This window comes from Danio rerio, chromosome 5 (genome assembly GCF_049306965.1).
Source record: "Danio rerio strain Tuebingen ecotype United States chromosome 5, GRCz12tu, whole genome shotgun sequence".
NCBI classification, from domain to species: domain Eukaryota; kingdom Metazoa; phylum Chordata; class Actinopteri; order Cypriniformes; family Danionidae; genus Danio; species Danio rerio.
In genome coordinates, this window is record NC_133180.1 from 47,681,134 (window position 1) to 47,709,049 (window position 27,916).

Here is a 27,916-nt window from a genome sequence, read left to right on the forward strand (position 1 = left end):
GTTACCCCTGATCACTTTATGCAGTACAAAGTTATGGCTTTCGGACTTCGCAACGCACCTGCTACGTTTCAACGTTTGATAACTACTGTACTGGCAGGAGTTGAAGGATGTTATGCATATTTGGATGACGTAGTGATCTATTCTTCTGAATGGCCAGAGCACATGTCTCAGTTGAAAACAGTGTTCCAACGACTAGCCAATGCTAATCTAACTCTGAATTTGGCAAAATGTGAGTTTGCTCAGGCAACCATCACCTATCTTGGTAAACAGGTTGGTCAAGGACAGGTCCACCCAGTAGAAGCAAAAGTAACAGCCATTGCAGAATTTCCTACCCCTAATACTCGTCGTCAATTGCGTAGGTTTTTGGGAATGGCAGGATATTACCGTGGCTTCTGCAAGAACTTTTCAAGTGTGGTAATGCCTCTTACAATTTTACTGAGCCCTTCAAGGCAATTTAAGTGGTCATATGAATGCCAGCATGCCTTTGAAAGTTTTAAAGCACTTCTGTGTGAAGCTCCCGTGTTGATGGCTCCAAATTTCGAAAAGCCTTTTAAAATGGAGGTAGATGCAAGTGCTGTAGGTGCTGGCGCTGTCCTGCTGGAGGAAGATAAAGAAGGAATTGACCATCCGATTTGCTACTTCTCCCGTAAGTTCAACAAACACCAGTTGAATTATTCAACGATTGAAAAGGAAGCTCTTGCTCTATTGTTGGCTCTACAGCATTTTGAAGTGTATGTGGGTTCCAGCTCAACTCCAGTGGTGATTTACACAGACCATAACCCACTTGTCTTTCTGTTACGCATGTATAATCAGAACCAGAGACTGATGCGCTGGTCACTGACTATACAAAGCTATAACCTTGAGGTCCGACACAAGAAGGGGAAAGAGAATATTGTGGCTGATACCCTGTCTCGACCTGACACGCAAGTTTTAAATTTGACAATTCAGTTATTGTGGATTTAATTATTTATGTTTGAATGTTCGTTGTTAAAAATATTTATTTTACAAACATTATATGTTTGTTCTTTAGTGGGTAGGTGTTACGTGCCAGCACGTATTGGTTATTTATGTTTATATGATGTGTCTCATTGTGTTTTTCTTTTTATCACTCTAGTTCACTTCCTTGTTTATGCCTACTGCTGTTCCTGATTGGCTGGTTCACATTTACTTGATGCAACCAATCCTGACACTGCTTTATGCTGATTGGTTCCTCTGTGACAACTTGGTTCCAGTTTCAGCCAATCAGATTACTCCAGCTCACTATATATATTTTTTTTGTCTGCCAGCAGTTTGGCAGTCTTTGTTGGCTCAACTTGTTACTGGTTTCTATGCTTGTTTGCTCGCTTGATTGAACCTGTGTTTATATCCCCATTTTGTTCAGTTTTGTTGTGATATATTGTCCGTCTTATCCTTTAATTACACTGTGTTGTCATTTTGGTTTAGTCACTGTCTGTTTTTACCTGTGTAATCATTCATTCCCTTTCCTCATGTTTCCCTACAGAGGTTTGGTAGAAAGACTGGTAGGTAAGTAGGTCACGTGACATACATTTCAACACATAGGGGTTCAACTGTCTAGAGATACACTAGGGAAGGGGGTGAGCGCCAACCCATGTATTTTTGGTTAAGTGGATAGTTAGTGTAGTTTAGGTAAGACGTCTTGGACGTTGAAGATTTATTTTTCACATTATTGTTTATTAGACTAGATTAGCGGAGATTTGATATTAGTAAGACTATTTGGTTTTGATTGTTTCTTTGCTTTAGCGTCACCCATAGCCAGTCTTTCTAATTTTTGTTTTGTTTTGGTTGTGAATTGTAAATATTGTAAATAGCTTACTCACTGCTTCACTTATCACCACTTGTAATAAATCACTTTATTTGCACAGCAATTCTTGTATGTGGTCATTACTTTGAGTACAATTTTCTTTGAGTGTTTGTTTGAACAAAATCCTTGATCAAGTGTGCAACCCCACTTCCCTAGACTGCCCAGGGGTTGTAACAGTCCCCTTTTGTGGACTCGCAATATCCGACCTGTGCATTGCAAGGCCCTTTTTCCGGTTGAATTTAAATTAAATAATGGTAAATAATATTCAAATAACTTTAAATAAAGTTTATTTATGAACTAATTTAGAGAGGATCACATGCTTATGATTGACCACAGCCAGTCCTGCATTAGGTAATTATGATTCTCCAATCATATGATTCCTAAGTCATTTTAAATAACCACAGTCTTTATTCCACAACTATCTTCTTCATCTGGATGAAACCCCCCTTTTTCCCCTTCTCCTACCCCTTCCACCTAGATTGGGTGCAAGTGGTTAGCACTGTTGCCCCACAGCAAGAACACCGTCGGCTATGGTCCTTGCCAGCCCGGTTGGCATTTCTGTGTGTTTGCATGTTCTCCCTTGTGCTCAAGGCTCTCTCCCAGCACAGCATGCCAAAAAAGCTTATTATAAATCATCAACTAAGTGTGAACTCTTGAAATACTTCACGTAGGCCGATCAAAGAAGTCCAGCGGGCCGCATGTGGCCCGGGGGCTGTAAAATACCCAGGTCTGCTCTATGTTGACACAAGCAAATTCAGTGCCATGCAAAATAAATGCTTGACTGGACAAAGCGCTCTGTAAAATCAAGCAGTGCAATTCATTAAATGAATTAAGTTCCTTTGACATGTTTTGAATGAATTCACATTGCACACAATAGAAACGAGCTACATGAACTCAAAATTTGATTGCAGTACTTAAAGTAGGCATGAAATCAAAATTTTCTCTACTTATTTTTAGAAGTATGTAGTTATAGTATAGCCTGTTAAAAGCGATGCATCTGTGCACTTTGATCATTCATGAAAATGTAATCACCTCTGTAATCTTTTTTTTTCAAATAACATAACCTACCCTCCCTCAAAATAACTTTTCTTCACTTCTGGTCACATGGAATACCTTTCGGGTGGGGATATCAGCATGTGTCATGTTTTTGTCTTCCAACATGCCAATCCAATCAGTTCCCAATGACTCTACTTTTTTCAAATTTCAGGACTGTTTTAATTGCACGTACTGTACGTCATGATATGAAAAAAAGGACAATCTTTATTTCTGTTTAAAATAATAAGTGCTTTTGTGTGCTTTTTTGCACAAGATTACCACAGTGAGACATGAACAAGTCTTTAATTGTGTGCTATGTTTAGATTTATAGTGTCTTCTGAAAAACATTAATTGTTTAACTTTACTAACTCTGGATTACAGACTTAAATGAGACTCAATATAAGTAAAGAATACTTTAAATATAATAGCAAGCAAGATTTATGCTACTTATTTGAGATTCAAATAAATGGCTGCCAGCAACTGCAGTGTTGTTTTCCCCAAAATCAATAGACCTAAAACGGTCTAAAAGCACCTGCACTGCTGACACACTCTGACAAGCTCAGGATTTTGATGTTGTGTGATTCAGCACATCTCTATGGCAGATCCTTGAGATGTGCGCAGTTGGGTCAAGATGTCTCTGACGTTACTGCAGTTTGTAAGGTGATTCTTGCCTGTGCAGCACTGCAATTGTCTTGATTAATTAGAATACTTAATTTGTCATTAGGCTTGATTAATTCCATTAATCTATTAAGCCTAAAGTCATTCTGCGATGCCACTGGTATTGATTGCTCCATTGGGGCACTGCAGAAGGCCACAGTTCGCCATGGCAACTGATGTTTGAAACGTGCCCAACTGTGTCTCGCGCTCGCTCAATTTCTGCGATTGCACTGGAGCATTTATTCAGCAATCTTACGATATTAATCACTTTTAACACCTCATGAGCCAGAAAATTACTCCCATTTCATTATATCACTTGGTCTCATGAACCACCGTCCATGTCTTCTGACAATTGGCACAATCCCATCTATTACATGCAGAGCTGTCAATCAAAATTTATAATAATAATAATAATAAAAAAACATGACATTCAAATGAAAGTGTGGAGGTAAATTGTCACATGCACTTGAGTGCGGAAAATTCAGCTTTGCCATTAAAACCCTCTACTGCATTCAATAGGATAGATCTATAATAAATAAAAATAAATAAACAAAAATAAATATATTACATTTAATGACAACAATAGCATCTCTTAAATAGAAATGCTATCAGGTTGCTTAAATTACAGCAAAAAACAAACTAAGCAAATTCAGATGAAGCTTGAAGTGATTGGTTACCTTATTGAACTGTGAATGAACAAGATAAAAAGAAAGACTCCAGGGAGAATGGATAAGTGGGCTTTTGTTGAAACTTTGATTCTGGGAACTAAATAGCAGGAATCATGACCTTGTGATGAAGCTTTGATCTTCGTTAAGGTTCTCTGTTAGGGATCATCTGAACACTGAATGTTGTAAAAGTACACTTCTAAGTGCTGTGCTAAGTTCTTACAGTTGAAGTCAGAATTATTAGCCCCCCTGAATTATTAGCTCCCCTGTTTATTTTTTCCCCAATTTCTGTTTAACGGAGAGAAGATTTTTTTTCAACACATTTTAAAACATAATAGTTTTAATAACTTATTTCTAATATCTGATTTTTTATTATTACTTTTTTATCTTTGCCATGATGTTAGTAAATAATGCTTGACTAAATATTTTCCAAGACACTTTTATACAGCTTAAGGTGACATTTAAAGGCTTAACTGGGTTAATTAGGTTAACTAGGCAGGTTAGGGTAATTAGGCAAGTTATTGTATAACAATGGTTTGTTCTGTAGATTATCGAAAAAGTTTATTGGCTATAGAGGGTAATAATTTTGACCTTATAATTGCTTTAAAAAAACAAAAAATTAAAACTGCTTTTATTTTAGCCGGAATAAAACAAATAAGACTTTCTCCAGAAGAAAAAATATTATCAGACATGTTGTGAAAATGTCCTTGCTCTGTTAAACATCATTTGGTAAATATATATATATAAAAAAAAAAAAAATCAAAGAGGGGCTACTGTACATTTTAAACTAGCTCTTCATCATTCACAGCTATGGTCCTGACCTGACAGTCTTGTCCGTCCTGTCAGCGTTTAATGTTTTCCTGCTTGTCCTGTGCTTGCTTAAATTGCTTTGCCTTAATTTGTGTTGGCCATGTGCTTTTCTTGTCTTTCCTCCTTGTTTTTATTTACCCCGCCCTCTTATTTAGACCTTGTTATCCTGATTGTTTTCACCTGTCTCTTGTGTGCTTTGTTCTACAGTATATATTGTGCTGTGTGTTCTCATTTCTTTGCTGGTTTGTTCCAAAGCTTGTATACTTCCTGAGCATTTTGTCTTGCCTGTTCTAGTTGTCCTGTCTACTTACTGTACTACTACTTTCTTAATTACTACCTTCTTTAGTTTTTTTTTTCCAAGTGTTTACTTAATTTTGTGTTCTAATCTTTGTCTTGCCTTTATTCTTATGACCATTTTTGTTCCATTGTTCTGCCAGTCTCAGTCTTGCATTAGTAGTTGATCATTAGTAGTCTTTTGACAACATTATGTGATTGTTTAATTCTCTTTTTAAGATTATAGAAGTCTTTTATTTCAGTTTCTGTTCTCTGTTCTCTGGTTGCCCAAGTTAGTCTAGTTTTCCTTTTTTTTTTTGTTGCTAGGATTTATATTTGATTTCATATTTTCTTTTAGATTTAGTAAGTTATTTTATTGTATATTTTTGCTATCCTCTACTTTTCCAGTCCTATCCCCTGTCCTGACTTCTTTGACCTGCCAGTCTGAAATTTACGTGGCTTACTCCAGGATTTAGCTCTGGTTTTCACCACTTTTGCTTCTACTCCTGGCTGGCTGTTCATTTTAGTGTCATCTTAGTCCTACCACTGGCTTCCCTGTGTTATTGCCTCTTCTGTTTGAATCTTGTCATCCCCTTGTCTGTCTACTTGTGCGTAATTCCGTCAACAAAAATCTTTGTATTGTTCATTGCTGCAACTGGGTCTGCTTTCTTGCAACCAACCGTGACATATTCTATAGAATCAAAGTCAATAACAGATGAATAGGCAGTCCACAAGCATCCAAACACATAATTAATCATACCTGTAGCCACTGGGACTGGTCACTGTGTCCAGACGTCCAAGCATTGACCTTCCCTTGTTTATCCAGTCTTGCTTTTCCAGGCTCCCAGGTGAACATGTCCATGTTAAGAGTCCGGAAGATGCTGGAGGCTGTGATCTGGTAGTCCTGGATGTGGCCAGACTTCATGCCCATTGGCTCCGAACATCCTGAACAGTTCAAATGTGTGTAAATAAGTCAAGATTACACAAACATGGGTTTTTCCATGTAACTTATGTTAGCTATTGAATCATGGCCGGCAGTGGTGTTAAGTAACAAATTAAAAATACTCAAATTACTGCATTAAGTTTGTTTTTCTGAAATTTTACTTTAAGTAAAAATGTGTTCTTTTGAGTACATTTTTAGTGCTGTATCAATACTTTTACTCCACTATTTTCCTTCAACCTGCAGTCACTACTATAATTTTTTTTCTTGTCTATGGTGATTGGCTAAAGTAGAATAGTCAGTCTTGTGATTCCCGTCTAATCAAATGTCATAATACAGAACAACCTCAAGACACAGATGATGCTAAATCTTTACACACAATGACTGAGAGACTATTTAGATGCACATCACTGACGAGAAAATGATGGATGTCTACTGTATGATAACTAAAATGCCCTTAAACAATAACTAAACGCACTAGAGAATGTTGTTTACACACACACACACACACACACACACACACACACACACACACACACACACACACACACACACACACACAAATTGCATGTAAACACATCAACCTTTTACAGTGTCATATTTACTACCCAGTACTCTCTTGAGTATGAGTACTTTAAAAAAGGGCTACTTTTACTCTTGTACTTTGAGTAATATTTACAACAAATAATTTTACTTGTACATTTTGGGGTAAGAAATTATACTTTTAAGTATAATTTTTCAGTACTCTTATATATTTTAGCAGAAATGAACAATCAATAAACATATACATATTAATATATTATTTTACTGGAAAAAGTAATTGGTTACTTTAAAGTGAGTAAAGATGTAGCCTATAAATATCTTTATGCATTTATTTTTCCTAATTTGTGTATGATTGGTAACATTTTTCTTTAAAATATCTTATTTTGTGCTCAACAGAACAACAAATATCAAACTCATTCATTCATTTTCTTGTCGGCTTAGTCCCTTTATTAATCTGGGGTCGCCACAGCGGAATGAACCGCCAATTTATCCAGCAAGTTTTTTTGCAGTGGATGCCCTTCATGCCGCAACCTATCTCTGGGAAACATCCACACACACATTCACACACTACGGACAATTTAGCCAACCCAATTCACTTGTACCGCATGTCTTTGGACTGTGGGGGAAACCGGAGCACCCGGAGGAAACCCACGCGAAGGCAGGGAGAACATGCAAACTCCACACAGAAACACCAACTAAGCCGAGGTTCGAACCAGCGACCCAGCGACCTTCTTGCTGTGAGGCGACAGCACTACCTACTGCGCCACTTCGTCGCTTATATTGTAAACTTTTAGGTTCAAATATTCTTTTCCAGTTATCAAATACATATATTTTTTTTATTATTATTTCAGTTTAGTAACTATTAAATTGTTTTAAATTCAATATTGCAATATATATACAGCAGTGTAAAACCTTGTGGAAAAACATATTCTGCAATTGTTTATTAAAAGCACATGGGTCTCCACTTTTGTCATGACCTTTCTTTTTGGTTTTAAAAAACATATCTCTCAAGTTTTTATAACTTTCTTCCTTTCTCACTGCTGTTGCAATTTCTAGCCAAGAATTTTTGGCCATCTGGTTAACCCAATGATAAGCATGGACGAATCATAAAGATGTCTATAAGAGTCCATGTTATAGACAAAATCCAAACCAAAGTGATTCATATTAAACTCAAATGAAATGTGTTGGCATGTGAACTGCTTGCTTGAGTCTCAAAAAATGTTGTGCGCTTTCTAGCCTAAATCATGTTTTGTGAACCTTTGCAAACACCGCAATGACGTTACAGTTGCCGCGCAAACTCAACCGAACTAGTGACGACGTTGAGTATAAATCAGCCTTTATGCCAACCACGTCATCATTTTCCAGCAAAGTTGAATTCATGAATTTAAAGATACATCATTTTCATGACTGCTGATATTTACATTATAAAACAATGCTATAATACTATAAAAAAGATCATATTTTTTCAGCAAACGATTGCAAAAATGCTACAGTAATATAGATAATAGTAGATGTCTCAATACTGTATATAACAATAAATATAACAATAACAACAGTTCTAACAGGAGCTTTCATGTTCTTTAAAAATGAAGTACATTAGGGTTAAATTTGATATTTTATGGTGTTTAAAGACTCACCTTATTTTAGCAAATGAAAATTGTATATATATATATATATATATATATATATATATATATATATATATATATATATATATATATATATATATATATATATTCCATGTATGAAATTGTTTTAATATATGGAAATTGTACAGTAACTTCTTTATTATTATTATTATTATTATTATTACTATTATTATTATTATTATTTATTACCAATAATTATTGTTTAAACATGTTTCCTAAAAAATGCAAAAAATACTTTTCCCCTCACTATTCACATGACATATAGATCCCATAAAACGGCTAAGAGACTTGATTTCAGCACTATTGTGCATTTTATTGACAGTCTGGACAATGTTTCAGGAGCATAACAGAGCTCTGAAGTCCCCTTTGGATGTGCACTCAGAATGATGCATGCTGTCTATTGAGGCGACTCACCTGAGAGCTCACAGCCCAGCAGCTCCATGCGGAGAGTACAGTGTCTCCTGCACACCTGCGGGTAGATCCTCACATACTGAGCCTCGATTGGAGGGGTGAATGAGTTCGCAAATGGAGTGTTGTTATCAATATTCCCTCGGAAGATCTAGAGGGAGAACGTGGGGAGATTTTACAAAGATGAGAGAAGGTCAACGCTGCTCCATCACAGTCACCCCAATTTAATACACCGCGCTTTAATCAAAAGTGTATTTACCAACACTGAAGTCAAGCCATGCATGAAAAATGTTTGAGGTAAAAGGGTCCAAAAAAGATTTATTTAGACTAAATTTGCATTTCTTAATACTAGTCATAGTAACAATCCACAAAAAATGAAACTCATTTAAGTCATGAAAAACAATGTCATAACATAACTACTTTATTATTATTATTATTATTATTATTATTATTATTATTATTATTATTATTATTATTATTATTATTATTATATGCTATTACTACAAATCTGTGGCTGCATAGTTATGTGCTCTTTCTTTATAAGGAAGATTACAGTGTTATGCCATTCAGTTTCTAGAGAAAGCTAGATGTTTTTTCATAATAAATATGAAAAATAGGCTATGCATAAGTATGAGCACCCTCTATTTTGTGTGGATTTCAAAACCTGTAGTCACTTAATGCTGAATGATTACAACATACAATTGATTTGAGTGACGCAGTAAACAATCCCAACACAGGTGTAACCAATCATGAAAAGGCTTTTAAGACAGCTGATTGCTAGTTGTGCTTCTCCTTACTGTGAACCGGAATGTAGAAATTTTGAAACCACAAAAGAAATTTCTTAATGACCTAAAACCTAGGATAATTCGCCAACATGAATTAGGAGAAAGATAAAAAAAGCTACCGCAAAGGTTTAATGTCTCTATCTCCAAAGTCAGAAATACAGCAAGAACATAGAAGGCCACAGGAACAGTTCTTGTGAAGGAAAGATGTGGTAGACCAAGAAAAAATATTTCAAAGGCAAAGAATGTTTAGAATGGTCACAGACAAAAAACAAAAAACAAAAAAAAACAGACCACCTCCAAAGAGCTCCAGGAACATGTTACTGCTGATAGTGTCATTTGTACATCGTTCCACAGACCAGTGCACTCTACACAAACAACAGCTCAATGGAAGGTGATGCAGAAGAAGCCTTTTTTTTCTCTTCTGCCAACAGGAAGAGTCATTTCATATATGCAAAAGCATGAATCATTTTGGAAAAATATAGTGTGAACAGATACCACAACCATAGGCGCTTTGCATGGTGGAAAAAGAACACAGCATTCCAGGAGAAGATCCTACTCCGTAATGTAAAATATTGTGCAGGATCCATCATGCTTTGGGGAAAGGTGACAGGCACAGGTACCGGAAACCTTGAAAGAGTCAAAGGACGCATGGATTCCACCCAGTATCAACAGATTCTGAAGAACAATGTTCAGGAATCATTCAAGAAGCTGTATTTATGGCATGGTTGGATGTTTCGGCAGGACAAAGATCCAAAGCACAGTTCTAGACCTAACAAGGAAATCATGCTCAGACATGATACAATGTACTAGAATGGACATCCCAGTCCCAAGACTTGAACATCATTGAAAACCTATGGATTGATTTAAAAAAAGCAGTTAAAGCTCAGCACCCATAAACCCTGACTGAACTGGAGAAATGTTGCTAGGAAAAATAGCCCAAAATGCCTTCAGCGAGAATTCAGTGACTTATCCTTGACTATACGAAGTTATACTGTTATTTTAGCAAAAAAGTTGTTATAAAAAAAGATTGATGTCTTTATTCTGTTGGGGTGCCCAATTTTTTCCACATTTCTGTTTTTGTTATGACTTAAATTGCATCACATTTGTTGATTAAAAAAATGTTATGTCAGAACTGAAAATGTTGGTTTTTCCCTAGGGCATAAAATGTAAAGTTGTTGATTTGAAAGACCAGGAGACTGGCTTGCAATTCTGAAAAAATATCAGGTGTGGGCAAACTTTTGCATTTAACTAAATGTGTGTGTGTTTTCATAAAAAACGGCTAAATCCAGTGTAATTAGTTGAAAATCACTAAAGATGCAATAAGAAATTATTTTACCCAACATAAAACACATTACACAAACTATCTAAAACTAAAAACACTTAAATCTGTCAAGTGGCGGTTCATTCCGCTGTGGCGACCCCTGATAAACCAAAGAGTAAGCAAAAGGAAAATGAATAAATGAAATCTGTCAAGCAAGTGCATTAATCACCATTAAAATTAACATAATTGAAATCTTAAAAATCTGTTTTCATTTAGGATATTTAGGATTTAGATTTACTGCAAGTAGAACAATGTAAACACTGCAAACATAGTAAACTAAGCTTAATGTAATGCAAAAACATTGAGAAACATCATCGTCTCTGCATTATCCATGAATATAAAAAGCATATCAGGCGTATATGTAACATGAAGTAATATAAATAATGTATATTTTTATACATTATATATATATATATATATATATATATATATATATATATATATATATATATATATATATATATATATATATATCTTTTATAAATAGATTTCATTATCAGATAAATCACAAGATAGGCTTACTGGGCAAAAAGGGGATGCCTCTTAGACACTAGCTGTAACTGTCATTCTTATCATACTCAAGGCCTTGTTTTTTTTCATCTCTTGTTTATCCTCATAGCATTCATGTTGAATAAAAGAACAGTATTTTACCTTTGTCTTTTGTAAATGGAGCTGCTGTTTAATGTAACTATAGTAATTTGGATTCATTCATAGCATCACCGCGCAAAAAAAAAAAAAAAAAAACCTTATGGATGCATGCTACACTTTAGACTGTACAGTACAGTGTTTAAAACTCCTTTTAAAAACTGTTGTGTAAGTGCGCCGTACATTGAAAACATATTATTTGATTCGCGCATTCTGATTGGCTCTCAGGAAGCAAGGCAAGAGGTGTTTAGAAGCTTTTGCGAACAAAATGTTATTTCTGAATGAGCTAATGCTGGGATTTAGATGATTTGAAGCAAAATTATTTGTTAAACATGTGCCTACGTGCCTATAGCATTCCCTCAAAGTCATTAGCTCATTTCTGGCGGAAGTGGTGTTTAGCGGCTTTTGCATCTGAACTGAATATATACATTTTTTTTTTTTTTTCCAAGCATGCAAAAAAAAAACAAAAAAAAAACACCAATCACATTTTAATATGTAAATATTTAAAAAATTATTAAATACAACTAACAACTATTTAAATTATCAAAATATATTAGCCTAAAATATCCTAGCAGCAAAAGACTTTAAAAGTTTAAATGTTCAAAATAGTAATAACTCTCATTATTATTTAATTATAATAATAATAAAAAAGATAATATCTGAGATGATGGACAGTATGTCATGTGAGGCCACAGTAGCTTTCATCATTTCCATCATTCTGCCTGAAAACCTCTGCATAGAGCTTGAGGGAAACAAAAGCACATGCTGAGTTTTTTTAGCAATTAAACAAAAGAAGAACAAAAAAATCTCACTATGTCTTCATCTGTGCCCTTGACTTTGTATGTCCTCCAGGTCTTTCCGTCATCGCTGTAGGCCACTTTGTAGGACTTAACATATTCTGGGCTCCCGATGCGCTTGGCTCCTTGGGTTATCACTCCTGTGACCCGCATCCTCCTCTGCAGGTTAATCTGAGAAAGGAACAGATGCAGAGAGAAAGACAGAGAAAGAAAAAAAATCTGTTATATTATTGAATTTATTAATATATATACATATATATATATATATATATATATATATATATATATATATATATATATATATATATATATATATATATATATATATATATATTATACTTTTTATATCCATCTAAAGTTTTGAATTTAAAATATTTCAGCATATTTGAGAAAAACAAAGACTACAGTTAAAAGTATACAGTGAGTTAAAGGGATAGTTAAACCAAAAAACTTTGCCATCATTTACTCAAACTTGTAACCACTGTCTTCCATACTATTTGTATGTCCTGTTATTAAAATCAATGGTTATATGTTTCTAACTTTCTTGTTTAGATGCAAAAACCTCTAAATGCCTTCTGAAATTTTACTCTAAAATTAATATTTTTATCAGGCTCCTGTATATATGTTCAGTAATACCACTTTTATGGCAAAGAATAGGTCCTTTTTCTGTTTTTTTAAGTAAAATAAATCTCTATCTAAACATAAACAAAGAAGGCTGAGAACAATTTCACTTCATTTTTGTGAAGTGTTCATGCACATTGAGTTTTTTGTATCTGTACTTGTCATATATTCTGTTCACATGTACAACATATTCAAAACATATATATAGAACAAATTGAGGGTGAGTAAATTGTGAATAAATGTTAATTTTTAGGAGAGAACACAATAGTAACTTCCTGAGACACCAGTGCCAAAAATAAATAGCGAATGTGGAAGTTTCCGTAGTCTTTTTTGGCATATAATACATTATTTGTGCCTCAGAGTAAAAATGCAAAATGCAATAAATGCTGTCATGTCATCATGTGTTCTGATGTCTGAAAAAACGTAACACAATCATGTGAGATTTCTGGAAGGTAATCAAGTCAAATGATGACATACTTTGGCTTGGGGATTTCATAATGATATTCTGAAACATTTCTTGTGATTTTGGGTGATGAAACCTATCTGCTAGCTTGCTGTATTTTGGGGAAAGTATTTGGTGAAGACACTTCCATAGTTTTTATGCCCATATCTTATGTCTTCTAATTAAATGATCCAGTTAAATTCAGTGCATGCACTTTTAATGTCCATTTTTAGAATTTATGTTTATCTTTTATCTTCTATATTTTATAATGGAATCTCCCAAAATCCACATAAAATATGTAGATCTAAATAAAGCAAATGAGGCAGCGGGATTATGTGATGTTTTTATAAAACCGTGCAATAAACTAGATGTTATACTGAGAAACTTTTCAGACACAGTATAGGCAAGTACTTTATCAGTTTCTGGACCACCAGAGAAAATAATTCCAAAGAAAGAGGGTATAAAATGACTGCAACACCAAGCAAAACACAGCACATTTGTTTCATCCCCAAATGAGCTATCCACTTTCAAAAGCACAGCAATACATTATATGATTGATTGTTTAAACAAATTATTATTATTTTTTTTTAATTAAGCTGTTTTTATTGGTTAGCATGTCAAATTCATGTGACAAACTTACACTTAAGTGAAATCTACATGTGGAAATTTTTCTTCCTCATGTGAAAGCCATTAAGAAACTCATTACGAAATGTTATAGGAAACCCATTACTACTAAAATGACTGAATTTTGGCCAGAATAATTTCACTTAGCACTGGTAAATGATCAGAACTTAACTCTTTTTTAGGCCAATTATGAGACAGCACTTCTATGCCAAAGGTTTTTTTTTTATTTTTTTTTTAATGGCAATCTGAGTAGGTGTATTATAGTACAGAAAGCTCTAGTGTTGTAATTGCCCAGAATGAGTTATTGGACTACTTGGTCCCCTGAGTGCAGAATACAATATAATCAGAGAAAAACATATAGATCAGATCACATGTAAAAATGAAGAGGTACTATTTATAGGCAATGATGGACAAGGACTCTGATCACTCATGTTTTTATTTATTTATTTATTTTTTTTATCTAAGAATGATGAAGAAGTCAGTGAAAGAGTTCCATTAACAAACACAGGCATTTTTTGTGTGTGTGTGTGTGTGTGTGTGTGTGTGTGTGTTATTAATAGACCTAATAGAATCAACCTTAACCCTGATAACCCTTTAAAATATACAGTATATATTTTTGTCAAAAAAAAAAAAAAAAAAAAGCGGTAATTAATGCTGTTAAATTTAGATGCCAAATATTCCCAGTGCCACAACAAAACCCACCACCAGGCTTAAGATGTCCTGGAAAACTTAGATGAGTGAAAATTTGCTGTTGACTCCTCCATTGACAATAAAAAAAGTCAGCAAAAGACTCTCACAGGCTCATCAGGAACATACAATTAACCACCATCAAATAAAGATGGTGAAAATTCTCAGTTCCAAAACACGTCCACCACCATGCTGAAGTTCTCTATGATTGCTAGATAAGTGATAAAACAAAAATGCCGTTTCATCTTTCCTTGACAAGACAAGTAGGAAGGCAGCAAAAGACTCTGATGGGCTCAAGATCAGGAATCAGGGCTACATTTGAATGGCCAAACATGAACTTTGAAAATTCTCTAAGCTATTACTTCCCATCACCATGATGAGATTGTATTAGGCCCTGTTTATACTTACCTGTATTTGTTTCATTTTTAAAACTGATAGCTTTTGATAAGGTTACACCTTCTGTCCACAAGACCCCAGAGTTTTTGCCCACACAAAAAATTTTGAATTTTGACAACACTGTAGAGGCCATACTCATTTGGAAACACTGGTGCTCTGTGTCAGTGTGAACAGTGCAAAACAGAGACATCTGAAAATGGGGCCATGGCTGCCAACATTTTCTCTTTGATTGTTTTTTTTTTTTTTTTGGGTCAGTGTTATATGGTGAGTCATCTGTGGATATTTATTTGATATTTTTGCCCGAATTTGGTACAAAATCTGCAGATTTATGCAGAAGGATTTTGGGAGCACCGTAACTATAAACCTAATAAAAAAATAAAAATGAAATAAAAATAACAACTTACTTAATGTTTACAATGCAAATCCAGTTAGATCCACTTACTTGGCAAACAAAGTCTCTATATAATATATCTACTAAACGAAGTTAAATATTAATTCTTTTTCAAACTGTATTATAAATAAATCATATGAATTTTTTTGTATTAGTCAATAATATTACTGAAATTAATTTAAAAACTGAAGAAAATTTACACACATTTACACAAGTAAAAATAGACTTGATGATGGGCTGAATATCTGCAGAAATCTGCAGATTTCTGCGAGTGCAGATTCCGTGTGGGTCTAGTCATTGCTTATCATTCCCTTACTCGGCAAGCTTCTTTCACATAACCACAATGCTACTGAAAGATGACAGACTGGTCTTAATAACCTGTAAACAACAACATGGACATAGTTATTGAAGCTTTTTTCACAATCTTGAGCATTTTAGCAGCCATTGTGCAGTGCAATTTGCCTTCATGTGTATTGTTCAACAGGTAGGCATACTTCCTGTTTATTCTTGATGGCATGCTTAGTGTCATGTGATGTACACTTTTAATGGTATTCACCTTATTCTCCGCCGACGAGCGGGCGCTGCCATTTGAATCTTTTTGTCTCGTGACTTCCAGTCATATTCACTTCCATTCATTTTTTGACGTTAAAAACTGCTCGTTACGCTGCTTGATGTTGCAATTTGATATTTTCTTATTATATTATTCTACTTGGTCTATATAGTCATGCAAACATTTGTTTGTAGAGCAAGTAGTTTTACCATTTTCTGCCGTTTATTATTCCTAGTCATTTCTCCCATATGCGACTGAATCGAAAGTTCTAAGACAATCGCAAAAACAGGTGCACTTCCGCATTTTAGAATAAGGTCAATAAGGGGAGGCAGAGATCTTTTCAGAGACACTAGATAAAACACCAGTGTGGATATGAATAATTTTCCTTCTAAAATGTCATTTTAAAACTAAAATACATTAGTGTAAGGATGGTGATAAGTGGATTGACTTCACTGGCTGAGATGGTGAGAGACAGAACCACAGTGTGTAATGTAATTGCACTGCTCAATTTTCCTTTTTCATTTCGAATATATATATATATAGAATAAGAATAAATATTATATATATATATATATATATATATATATATATATATATATATATATATATATATATATATATATATATTCTGATGATGGCTGCATGGTGGCACATTGTAGCATGTTCGCCTCACAGCGAGAAGATTGCTGGTTCGAACCTCGGCTGAGTCAGTTTGCGTTTCTGTGTGGAGTTTGCATGTTCTCACCATGCTCGCATTTCCTCCGGGTACTCCGTATTCCACCACAAATTTTATTCTAAATTTTGGATCTTATTCTTGAAACAAAAATAACAAAAAAAAAAACCAAAAGCGGCCCATATTAAATTAATTTGAATACTATTTTGGCTATTGTTGTTATTCATCAATTTTCAAATGTACGTTTTCTTTTTAACAAAAGAGGCAAAAAAATTACACATTAATATACACACACACACACACACACACACACATATATAAATATATATATATATATATATATATATATATATATATATATATATATATATATATATATATATATATGTGTGTCTGTGTGTGTGTGGGTATATATATATATATATATATATATATATATATATATATATATATATATATATATATATATATATATATATATATATATACATACACACACACAAACACACGCACAAAGTGAGCATAACTGAATACACTTTTTTTTCCACCTTCAATATGGTGATATTCAGGCAGATGAAGCTTTTCACTTTGCTCATACTTGTGAGGTAAAATGAGCTAAAATAGAACTTTACCAAAACCTCTTAAAATAAATATGGAGGGAAAAAATGCATACCTGCAACCAAAACAAGCAAACAAACAATCAATAAATGTAGCAGGCGTGTGAATTTGTAATTCGGCACAAGTGAAAATAAAGTGGACCTGGAGCACTTTGCACATACAAAGCACGTCCACCAGCCGAGGACTTCATTTGAAGCATTCACCACAGGCTCAAATTCTAGCAGACAACTCTGAATAAAGAGTCGGCCAGAGGCTGACTGAAACCAAAAACGAGTGGGACAGGACTGTTTTTGCACTGTTTATGACAATGCAAGCAGCATGAATCTGGGAATGGAGGCACGGACCCTTTAGTTTCTGACATCAGACATCTCTCACAACTTAAACTGCAAGACCAAAGTCATTTCTATAAAGTAAACAATAAGTAACCAACCACTCCACTTCTCTTCCATACCATTACCCGCAGAAGCCTTATAGCCAGCATTTCCATTTAGACAAGCTGCCAAATAGTGTTTCCAGGCCCTCCTAGTTCTGCATTTCATAGTCACCCTCTGTGAAGTACACCGCTGTTTGTTAAATCCATGCCATGTTCTATTATACATTCCTAGAATGAAAAAAAAAAAAAAAGCTCAAGGAAAAACCTTCCCATGCTAGGAACAGATGTGGATGATTAAGCTTTGCCATATATTCACACAGCATCCTTTGAATCTTTGAATGTATTGTGTTTGACAGGCTGCAGGAATATGCATTTCACATCACATGCATATCCACACAGCTTTTTTTTAAATCCTAAAAATAGCACTCTACTACAAAGCTGAAGTAAGAAACGTTGTATCCTTTGAAAACAAAAATGGCATATACAGAATATTTTTTATTTATATTCCTTATTTTGTGTTGTTATTTGTTATGTAATATGAAGGATTATTCCAGGACTGATAAATAAAAATAAAATTAAAACAGGAAAATGTCATGCACATCTTGTCAGGGAAGCATAGTTGTGTGATTAGTATTACTGTAAAATATCTTGGTTGAATTTAGAGGCATGGGGAGTTCAGTGACATCACTTTTTTGAATACTGTTTGTTCTTTATAAGGGAAATATATATTTGAAGCCCAATTTATCAGCATAAACCAGCACAAATCAAGCAAAAATGAATGACACCAGTTTTGTGTGATTTAGAGGAACTGGGGTGGAAAGTGACGTCATGGCTCCGGATTATTTAGATTTTTTCTTAACAAGGGAAAAAGATACAGTGTTTATTTTAACTACATAAAACAGACAAATCCAACATAAACAAATGACACCAGTTTTGTGTGATTTTGTGGAACTGGGGTGGAAGTCACAGCCCCAAAGTATGTTGCTATATCTAAACAAGGAAAATATATACATTATAATGGAACAAATTGAGCACTATGCTTTTATTGGAGAGATTTGAGCATAAAAGGTGAAAAGTGACGTCACACGGTAAAAAAAAAAAAAAAAAAAAAAAAAAAAAAATGCTTTTACAATCTCAGACACCAAACCAGCACAAGTGGTCATTTTTGTGGCACAAATCAGCACAAACATAGCACAAACAATTGGCATAGTTTTGGGGATTATTTATTTTGGTAGGGTGCCAACTTCACAGAGGGCGGAGACCTCTTTGCTATCAGTTTAGTATGCTCACTATGTTACATAACTGCCCTCTGCTGGTCATGTCTTTATTGTGTTAGAGCATCCTGTGTATTCCTGTGAGACACTGCAGCATCTCGCATGATAACGTTCATTCACACATACATACTTAATAACCACATTTGTAAATCCCCTCCAAAGCATCTATCAATAATGCAGAAAGATCATTTTTTAGTTATAGTATGTAATATTGCGCAGCTTGTTAGTGAACTATGAGTTTGTGTAGTAAATTCTGCTCCATATGAAAGCACATGCTAAAAAAATTATATTTTTATACAGAACAGGCTTCAGTGTGCATGAGACAAATGCCTTTCCCCACAAGGAAGCATTTTAAGCATCTAAGCAAGTATCGAACTACTCGCTAAAATGTTTAATGTTTAAATGAAAAAGGTGAGTAAACGATGACAGAATTTTCATCTTGCTTTTAACTAACTCTTTAAATAATTTTCTCCTTGTGAATTATTTTGTCATTTAGAAAGTATATACCTAAAATCATCTGCCACGGCCTTATCAACCTATAGCCAAAGACCGGTTACTTACTGAAGCTAAGCAAGGCTGAGCCTGGTCAGTACCTGGATAAGAGACCACACGGGAAAACTAGGTTGCTATTCGAAGTGGTGTTAGTGAGGCCATCAGGGGGAGCTCAACCTGCGGTCTGTGTGAGTCCTTATGCCTTCTAGTGAAGGGGACACTATACTGTCAGTGATTGTCGTCTTGGATAAGACAGTAAACTGAGATTCTGACTCTCTGTGGTCATAAAAAAGCCCCATGGCACTTTTCGTTATATGTAGTGGTGTAACCACAGTGTCCTGGCCAAATTCCTTCCACTGGCCCTCACCCATCATCCCCATTCACTGAATTGGCTCTATCACTGTCTCTCCACTCTACCAATAGCTAGTGTGTAGTGAAGTGCACTAGTGCCGTTGTCCTGTGGCTGCTGTCGCATCATCCAAGTGGACGCTGCACACTGGTGGTGGTGTGGAGAGACCCCCTCATGATTGTGAAGCATTTGGTTGTATGGCCATACACAATAAATGTGCTATATAAATACACATTACATTACATAAAACACTATTTGTTGAGATGTTCCATTTCTAAGACATGGCTCATTTTCTGCTACAAGTAATCAAGTTAGAAAAAGAACACTTTCATATAGGGAACAAACAATCACTATTAAAGAGCACATATTATGGGTTTTTGAAAATGGCCTTCCATGTAGTGTGTTACACAGCTCTAAGTGAAGTGAAATATCCAGCTAAGGCTTAAATCTATAAGTGTACAGTGTTTAAAACTGTTGATTCAGCTATAAAAGAGTCGACTCATAGTGCTTCAAACGAGTCGTCTTGATAACGAGTCATTAGGTGTCTTGCCATGACGTGACAACAAAGTTATTCATGCGCACGTGCAAACCCAGCAGATTTGAAACCTGCGGCCCCGCGCTCTAACACAGAAACCCACACACAAAAACATGCCACCGGTCGATTGAAGTCACACTGCAGATGGATATTATTGAGTCTCTACCCAAAGACGAAACCTCAGCATAAGCCCAACCTTGAGCAGTTGAAAACTACTGGAAACTTCTGGAAACTACACGCTACAAGGAATACTTCGTTTGTTAAAGGAAGGATCAGTAAAGAGTAATGATGGACATGTCAGAACATGGATCGGTTTCTTCCTCCATTTCTCAAGTCTAAGTACGTGCGATTAAAGTTGTTGCCTCGTTCACTCTAGCTTGCAAATGTAATTAGTTGTGATTTGTTACTTGTAACTGCGTGTACTGTATCAGGTTAACTCGCTATATTCTCATATCGCGTGCAAAGCCTTTGTTTACGTTCCGTGAAGGAGGGTAATGTGTGTGTGTGTGTGTGTGTGTGTGTGTGTGTGTGTGTGTGTGTGTGTGCGCGCGTGTTGTCATCCAGAGGAGGGTTATGTGTGTGTGTATGTGTGTATGTGTGTGTGTGTGTGTGTGTGTGTGTGTGTGTGTGTGTGTGTGTGTGTGTGCGTGCGAGGACAAGGGCAATATGTGTGTGTGACTGTGAAAAGAGCAGTGTGACAAGCTAGGAGATCTCCTTGTCAGTTCTTGGAGTTTTTGCTAAATAAAATAGTCGTCTGTATTTTCAAGTTCATCGTCTGTATTTACATTCATCCACTAGCAGCTAAAATCCACGCCTTACATTATCGAGCGTGTATGCACTGTGACTACTTCTATATTGTTGATTAGTGAAGGCAGTCAGTGTCAACCAATCACAACAGACGGTCATCGGTCCAATCAGCGCAGATTAGCTTCGCGCTAAGGAGGGGTTTGGGAACAAATGAATCACTGGACGATTCATACGGGAGTCGCTGGGATAATTAGGTAAAAATAAATGGAGATTATAAGACCATGAAAGTTTTTTTTGACCTTGCATGCACATTAGACTGTTGTTGGAGACCCTTACAAATAAAATATGACCCTATTTCATGTATAATATGGGCTCTTTAACTAACTTTTAACTCAATACCTGTTTGTTCACTGCTTATTAATAGTGAGGTAGTTGCTGTAGTGAAGTTTAGGTACTGTATGGGATTAAATGGTTCATTATTTATTGCTTATCCTCATTCCAATTGTTCCAGTCATTCATCTTCAAAATACAGATTATATTTTAGATGAAATCCGAGAGCTTATTCAAAGTCCAGAAAAGAAGAAAAAAACATTGTCAAAACATTCCATGTGCCTTCAGTGGTAAAACCCTAATCATACAAAGTTCCAAGAACACGTTTAGTGAACAAAAAAACAACAACTTTTTTATCCAGCGACAAACGGCAATAAGTGATATTGACTGTAATAAAGGTGCAATCTGAACAAAGAGAAGACATTGGCAAACAAACTTGTTTTTACAGTCTTATTTCTTTTTTTCTACTTTTTTTCTTGAAATTTAATATGATTACAGTTGAATCACTGAAGTCCATGGAATGTTAAAAAACAGTAATAAAATGGTTGCTTCCTTTTCTGGGCTTCGAACATCTCGAGACTGCTGCTGTCAGATGTAATCTAATATCTTAATTTGTCTTCTGAAGATGAACGAGGGTCCCAGGGCATTGAAACAACACGAAGGCGAGTAATTAGTAACTTCTCATTTTTGGATGAACTAACCTTTTAAGGTGAATATGCTCATACTGAATAAAACATTATTATGGTGTGTATGGTAAGAATTTGTAATAATAATAATAATAAAAATAATAATATTATATATATATCAGCCAGATCACACTGCTATGAGTGTAATATTGCATTGATACAACAGTTCGACGGCACATCCATGTATATAGAAAGAAAATCCGACTAAAATCTAAAATTTATTTTGTATGTGGAACTACTTTCTTTCGACATTCATGCACATCTGCAGCTGATGGCAGAACAGCAGAAACTGCTGCTACTTAAGTATAGTATTTGAATGATTCTCTATAGCGTAATGTCGAAAGTGATAACAAAGCAGGTGATTTTGCTCATGTTTAAAGATTATAAGGCTGAACGGCATGAAATGCCCCAAAAAAAGCTAAAGCAGCGCAAACACTACCAGATTGCTGTTGTGTTTGCAATAGGAAAAAAGGCTTAATGTAGAGGTCCGACCAGATTTCTGTGGCGCGGGAATAAATTTCCGAATTAATCGCGGGAGTGGTCGGTAACGGGTTTAATTTGGGACGGGAGCGTTTATATACCTTTATATAAAACCTTTTGGTATTACATTGGTACTTGATACATGGGATTACAACCCTTTAAGTTGATATAACAGAAAATGCCTGTGTGTCTGCTTGGTGCTTGTGTGTGTGTGTTAGTGCGCGCGCGCGTATGAGAGAGACAGCTTTGTCTGTGTGTGTGTGCTTGGTGCTGTGTGTGTGTGTGTATGTGTTTATACAGACAGCTTGGCTGTCTGGACTGTATAGCTGGGTGATGTTCGGTTTTGTTCTCCCCCCGCTCTTTAGCGGAATCGGGCGCGGCGGGCAGAAAACAGGGCGGGTCGGGCAGCGGGACAACAAATTCTTAATATAAGCGGGAGCGTTCGGGTTCGGGCTAAAACCTAGCGGGTGCAGGCGGGAGAGGGATTCAAAATTTAGTCCCGCGCAGATCTCTAGCTTATTGCATCAGCCATTTCTTCTTTCTTGGCAGTGTCACTCTATGTGGGCAAAGAAGTACAGAAGAGTAAAGAGGCTGTACAAGTTTTATTGTTGCAAAATATTGCATATATATATATATATATATATATGAACAATATTTAATAAAAAAAGGAAAACCAAACATATATGAATTGTTGAGAAACTAAAAGTTGAAGCAGTGAGAAAACAGCAAGAGTGAACTGATCTATTGATCATTGGGAACTGCAATAATCAACATTTAAGTGTGCACTACAAGGTTTCTCTAAACACTGTGTACTGTAAAAGCTTTTGTCAACTCTGTGTGACATTTAACGTGGCGTCAGCTTACTGCAGAGTAAAATGGCTCTAGATGGACGCGTTTAAGCACAATATAATTGGCTCATAACTTCAGCCCATCTTCACTTCATGCTAGCATTGTCAGTTTGCTCTTCCAAGGCGGGGGCACATTCTCAGTGTTAGTGTTAATGTGAAGCCCAGGAGTGAAGCTGCCATGGAGGGAGGACGTGCCCACAGGGACTGACACCATGCCAAGACAAACTCTTGTGTAGGTCACGACTCAGTGCAGCACAGATCTGCTCCGACAGACACTATTACTCAAATTTAAGTGCTTAGTGGGAGAACAAGAGGAGGGAAAAAGTGGTTCTTAGCTGTTTTTGCTTAAGGACCTAGAATTGTTGTTGAAGTGGTAGACCAAAACACTACTAAAATTGTTCTAATACTGGACACAATTATGCCAAATACAACAACATACCCATTTGAATAATAAATAAATCTAAAATGTCAATGTTTTTATTTTCTTTACTGCTTGCCAGCTTGCTTGCTTATTTCATTATTTAAGATTATTGCACACTTAATCCAAAGTTTTCATCTGTATTTTTTTGTGTAAAAAATAAATTCAACCTCACGTTGTGTGAATCATATTGACACACTGCCTCCGAATCTTTTGACTGTCATAATACAAATTGAACCGGGTTGGATTTTTTCTGCTTTTCGTACACGAAAAAGTGCTTTGAGAGGTACTTTGACAATTCAAAGTAGCAGTACAAACAAAAAGCTAAGTACAGAATGCCGTCATTTGAGCTAAAGATAACTTTATGACAAACACAGTGCATAAAATAGTCAAAATGTGGCGGATACTTGAGAACCCCTTTTTGCTGGATACAGTGACTGGCACACCTCCCCCCTGCTGCTGCTTGGTGTGTGTCTGTGTATATGGGTTTGCCCATAAATTTGACTTACTACCCATAAACATCATATAAAGCATGCTCTGCATATGAATACAAAAAAAATAAAAAATAAAAAAAAAATTTGAATTTTAGTGTGCAAAGACCTTTACACTGAAAAAAAAATGTATAGTTTTTTAAAGGTAACTGGTTGCAAACTATTTATATAAGCTGAATTTAAACAAACAAGTTACGTTGAGCATTACTAAATGTAATTTATATAAATTTAGACCATGTACAGTTCAAGTCAGAATTATTAGCCCCTGAATTATTAGCCCCCCTGTTAATTTTTTACCCCAATTTCTATTTAAAGGATATTTTTTTTTCAACACATTTCTAAAAATAATAGTTTTAATAACTCATCTCTAATATCTGATTTAGTTTAGCTGTGTTATGATGACAGTAAATAATATTTGACTAAATATTATTCAAGACTTTTTTAGAGCTTAAAGTGACATTTAAAGGCTTAACTAATTATGTTAACTAGGCAGGTTAGGGTAATTAGGCAAGTTGTTGTATAATGATGGTTTGTTCTATAGACTATCGAAAAACAAATAGCTTAAAGGGGCTAATAATTTTGACCGTAATTTGTTTTTTTTTCTAGCCGAAATAAAACAAATACGAATTTTTCAAGAAAAAAAAATATTATTAGACATACTGTGGAAATTTCCTTGCTCTGTTAAACATCATTTGGGAAATATTTAAAATAGAATAAAACAATCAAAGGGGGCTAATAATTCTGACAGTTATTTAAAAAAAAATAGAAAAATATTGAATAAATATTTTTTAGTTTACTTTCTTACTTGATTGCTGTATTGTAATGTGATATACTGAAGCTGTTTGAATGTTAACAGCTTGAAATGCTCAATGAAAGCTTCTAGTCTTGGGCTTACTATGCGGAAGTGTGATTTAATAGACATTATTGTGCTTTTTATAGATTCTTTTCAAGAAAAGTAAGCCTAAAATAAATAAATAAATAAATAAATAAATAAATAAATAAATAAATAAATGAAATTATACATATATACCTATGTTGAAAATTCTGGACCCATCCATGAGTTCTAAGTAGGAGATTAAAAAACAAAACAAAAAAAAAATTACAGGGTGATCAAATACTTATTGACCTCACTGAATATGTATGCAACTGCAGAGTGACCTATGACACGACGCTACTAACATTGTGTTTCAATTCAATTCAAACCACTAAAATTGATCTAAACAATGTGAGTAATAAATCATGTTGTTTTCATATACTGTATTAGCTAGTTGTTTATTAGGTGTAACAACTGATTACAGGGCCATCTACTCATTAGAACATAATGAAGTGGCTGGCCTTGTATGTAGACTATTTTTAAGAATTCAACAGACTTAAATGGATGATTCTGCTTATTCTACAATTTAAACACCCAAAGACACTGTTCAGATGTTGGATTTCAAGACATTTGTCAGGCTTTTGTCCTCAAACTGCTCCTGTGTGTAGGACAAATTTCTTATGCATCTCATTCAAAGCCTTTTGTTTTGATGTAAGTTTCTGACAGTTGTAGGCTGTGAAATAACTGAAAGCATTCATTGTGGTGATATAGAACTGTAAATCGGCCAAAACCTGCTTGGAAATAATTTACCTGTGCATTTCCCTAAAAAAATAGCTACTAACATTAGATAACTCTGTCACTCAGGGGCAGACTTACCTGTCACTCAGGGGCAGACTTACCTTAACCACTAAGCGAGATAAGCAGCCGCTTAGGGCCCCCAGGGAATTAGGGGACCCCAACCAATGCCAAGAAGCCAATAGTAATCATATAGCGGTTTTATACATTTTCTATTATATGTTGTAAAATCTGTCTATTACTATTAAGGTTTTATTACTCATACTTCTTTTCAAAACTGGGGACCCCCATGAATAGTGGAGCGTTCCGTCCATACTACACATGCAAATATTGAAGTCTAATCACAAAAATGTCTATTTAACTGTACATACAGTATAATTAGTTTGTGAATTAGTTTTTTTATATTGGTAAATTTATTGTATTTATTTTATTGTATTGGTGAATCCATACACTTGTGCACATACGGCAAAAATCACACTCTTCATACAGGTATGCACATATATGGTGGAATCACAGAGCTAAAAATGTGATCTGACACACACTCATTCAGGCCAGTTGAATGTTTATAATGCTGTTACAGCCCACCAGTCTATGTCAATCCAATTCCATCTTATTCATTTTTCCAGAGTTTTCAGTGGCTCATTTCACAGTTGATGCTCCAAACTCCATGCACGTTTAAGGTTTTAATCAGCTGAAAGATCAAGCACATGAAGTGATAGAAAGCAAAGTACTCATTCTCTTTTTCTCTGCATACACTGAAAAAAAATATTCAAAGATGATTCCTTGGATTTACTCCTTGGATTTACAGGTTGTAAACAATTTATTTAGGCTGAATTTAAACAAACAAATTAAGGTGAACATTATAAAACATAATTTGTTTGTTTAAAATCAAAACAAATAAATAGTTTGCAACAGTTCTGCATGCAAGACTTTTTTTCAGTGTACAGAGCACTGCACATGTTCTTGTGCTTCAACAAATATGGTAAATTATATGTCAAATATCTTCAAAATTCCCTAAATACAGACCAAATACAGTGTGTTGTGTCTAAAGTGAATTTAAACGGCTGTGAAATACATCTCTGTGCAATAAGAGCCCCTTTGATGAAATGTGAAATAAGAGCCCCTCTTATGGGTTTTTGAAAATGACCTTCCATGCAGTGTGTAACACAGCTCTAAGTAAATAAAAATATCCAGTAGAGGTTTAAATCGAAAAGTGCATCTTGTTTAAAATTATTGATTTTGTAGCATAATAGATGACTCAGGGTTGAATAAATGAATCAAGTTGGGTTTAGATCTTTTGCTTGATCACATCGACATCAATACAGTACATCACCACATATGTACTTCCAGTTCTGGTAAAATGTGCACACCCTTTCCCTCCACACACTAGAGGAGGCGCAGGGGATCAAGGGACTGATCATGATGAAATATGACGATCAGAGACAGATGAAGGTTCGGCTGCGGGGAATAAAGGGTTAGAGTACATTTTCACAACAATGCCACAGTATAGCCAACCAAGAGCTGTGTTTGTTCCTGTCATTATTCTGATTTTTGATATAATAATCTACACTGCAATGAAGGATTCATTGGCCGTTTGCGACTGAAGGAGCTAGGGATGCACCGATATAGATTTTTTGGCCGATATCAATAACTGATAACTCTCCTTGGAGGCTGATAGCCGATATATATAAGCCGATAATTATAAATATTTCAAAATGTTATATTTTTATGCAGCAAACTCAAAAAGATTGAAGTGCTCTTATGAACTGAATAGTCTATACTCAAAGCAAAAAGTTATAATTTCAAAATTGCAAGGTGATTATTCTACCTATATTCACGATTTCACATAAATCAGCATCCAAAAAAGTGATTATTTCCTTTTCTTCATAGCAAATTAACATGCAACTTGACAGTTGCATAAAAATAATAGGT

The 27,916-nt window shown here is 35.1% G+C and overlaps 1 protein-coding gene across 3 annotated transcripts in view; it reads right to left on the minus strand.

Annotated features, from left to right (window-relative positions):
• The window catches only part of edil3a (EGF-like repeats and discoidin I-like domains 3a), a 326,360-nt gene that overhangs the window by 57,004 nt on the left and 241,440 nt on the right, over positions 1-27,916 (minus strand). For all 3 annotated transcript variants that reach the window (XM_005165251.6, XM_005165250.6, XM_001332580.10), the window contains 3 exons: positions 12,366-12,521; positions 8,809-8,953; positions 6,023-6,207 (listed from right to left, as the gene is read on the minus strand). In XM_005165251.6, the coding sequence (XP_005165308.1) occupies positions 6,023-6,207; positions 8,809-8,953; positions 12,366-12,521 (486 nt within the window). The remainder of the gene's footprint in view (positions 1-6,022; positions 6,208-8,808; positions 8,954-12,365; positions 12,522-27,916) is intronic.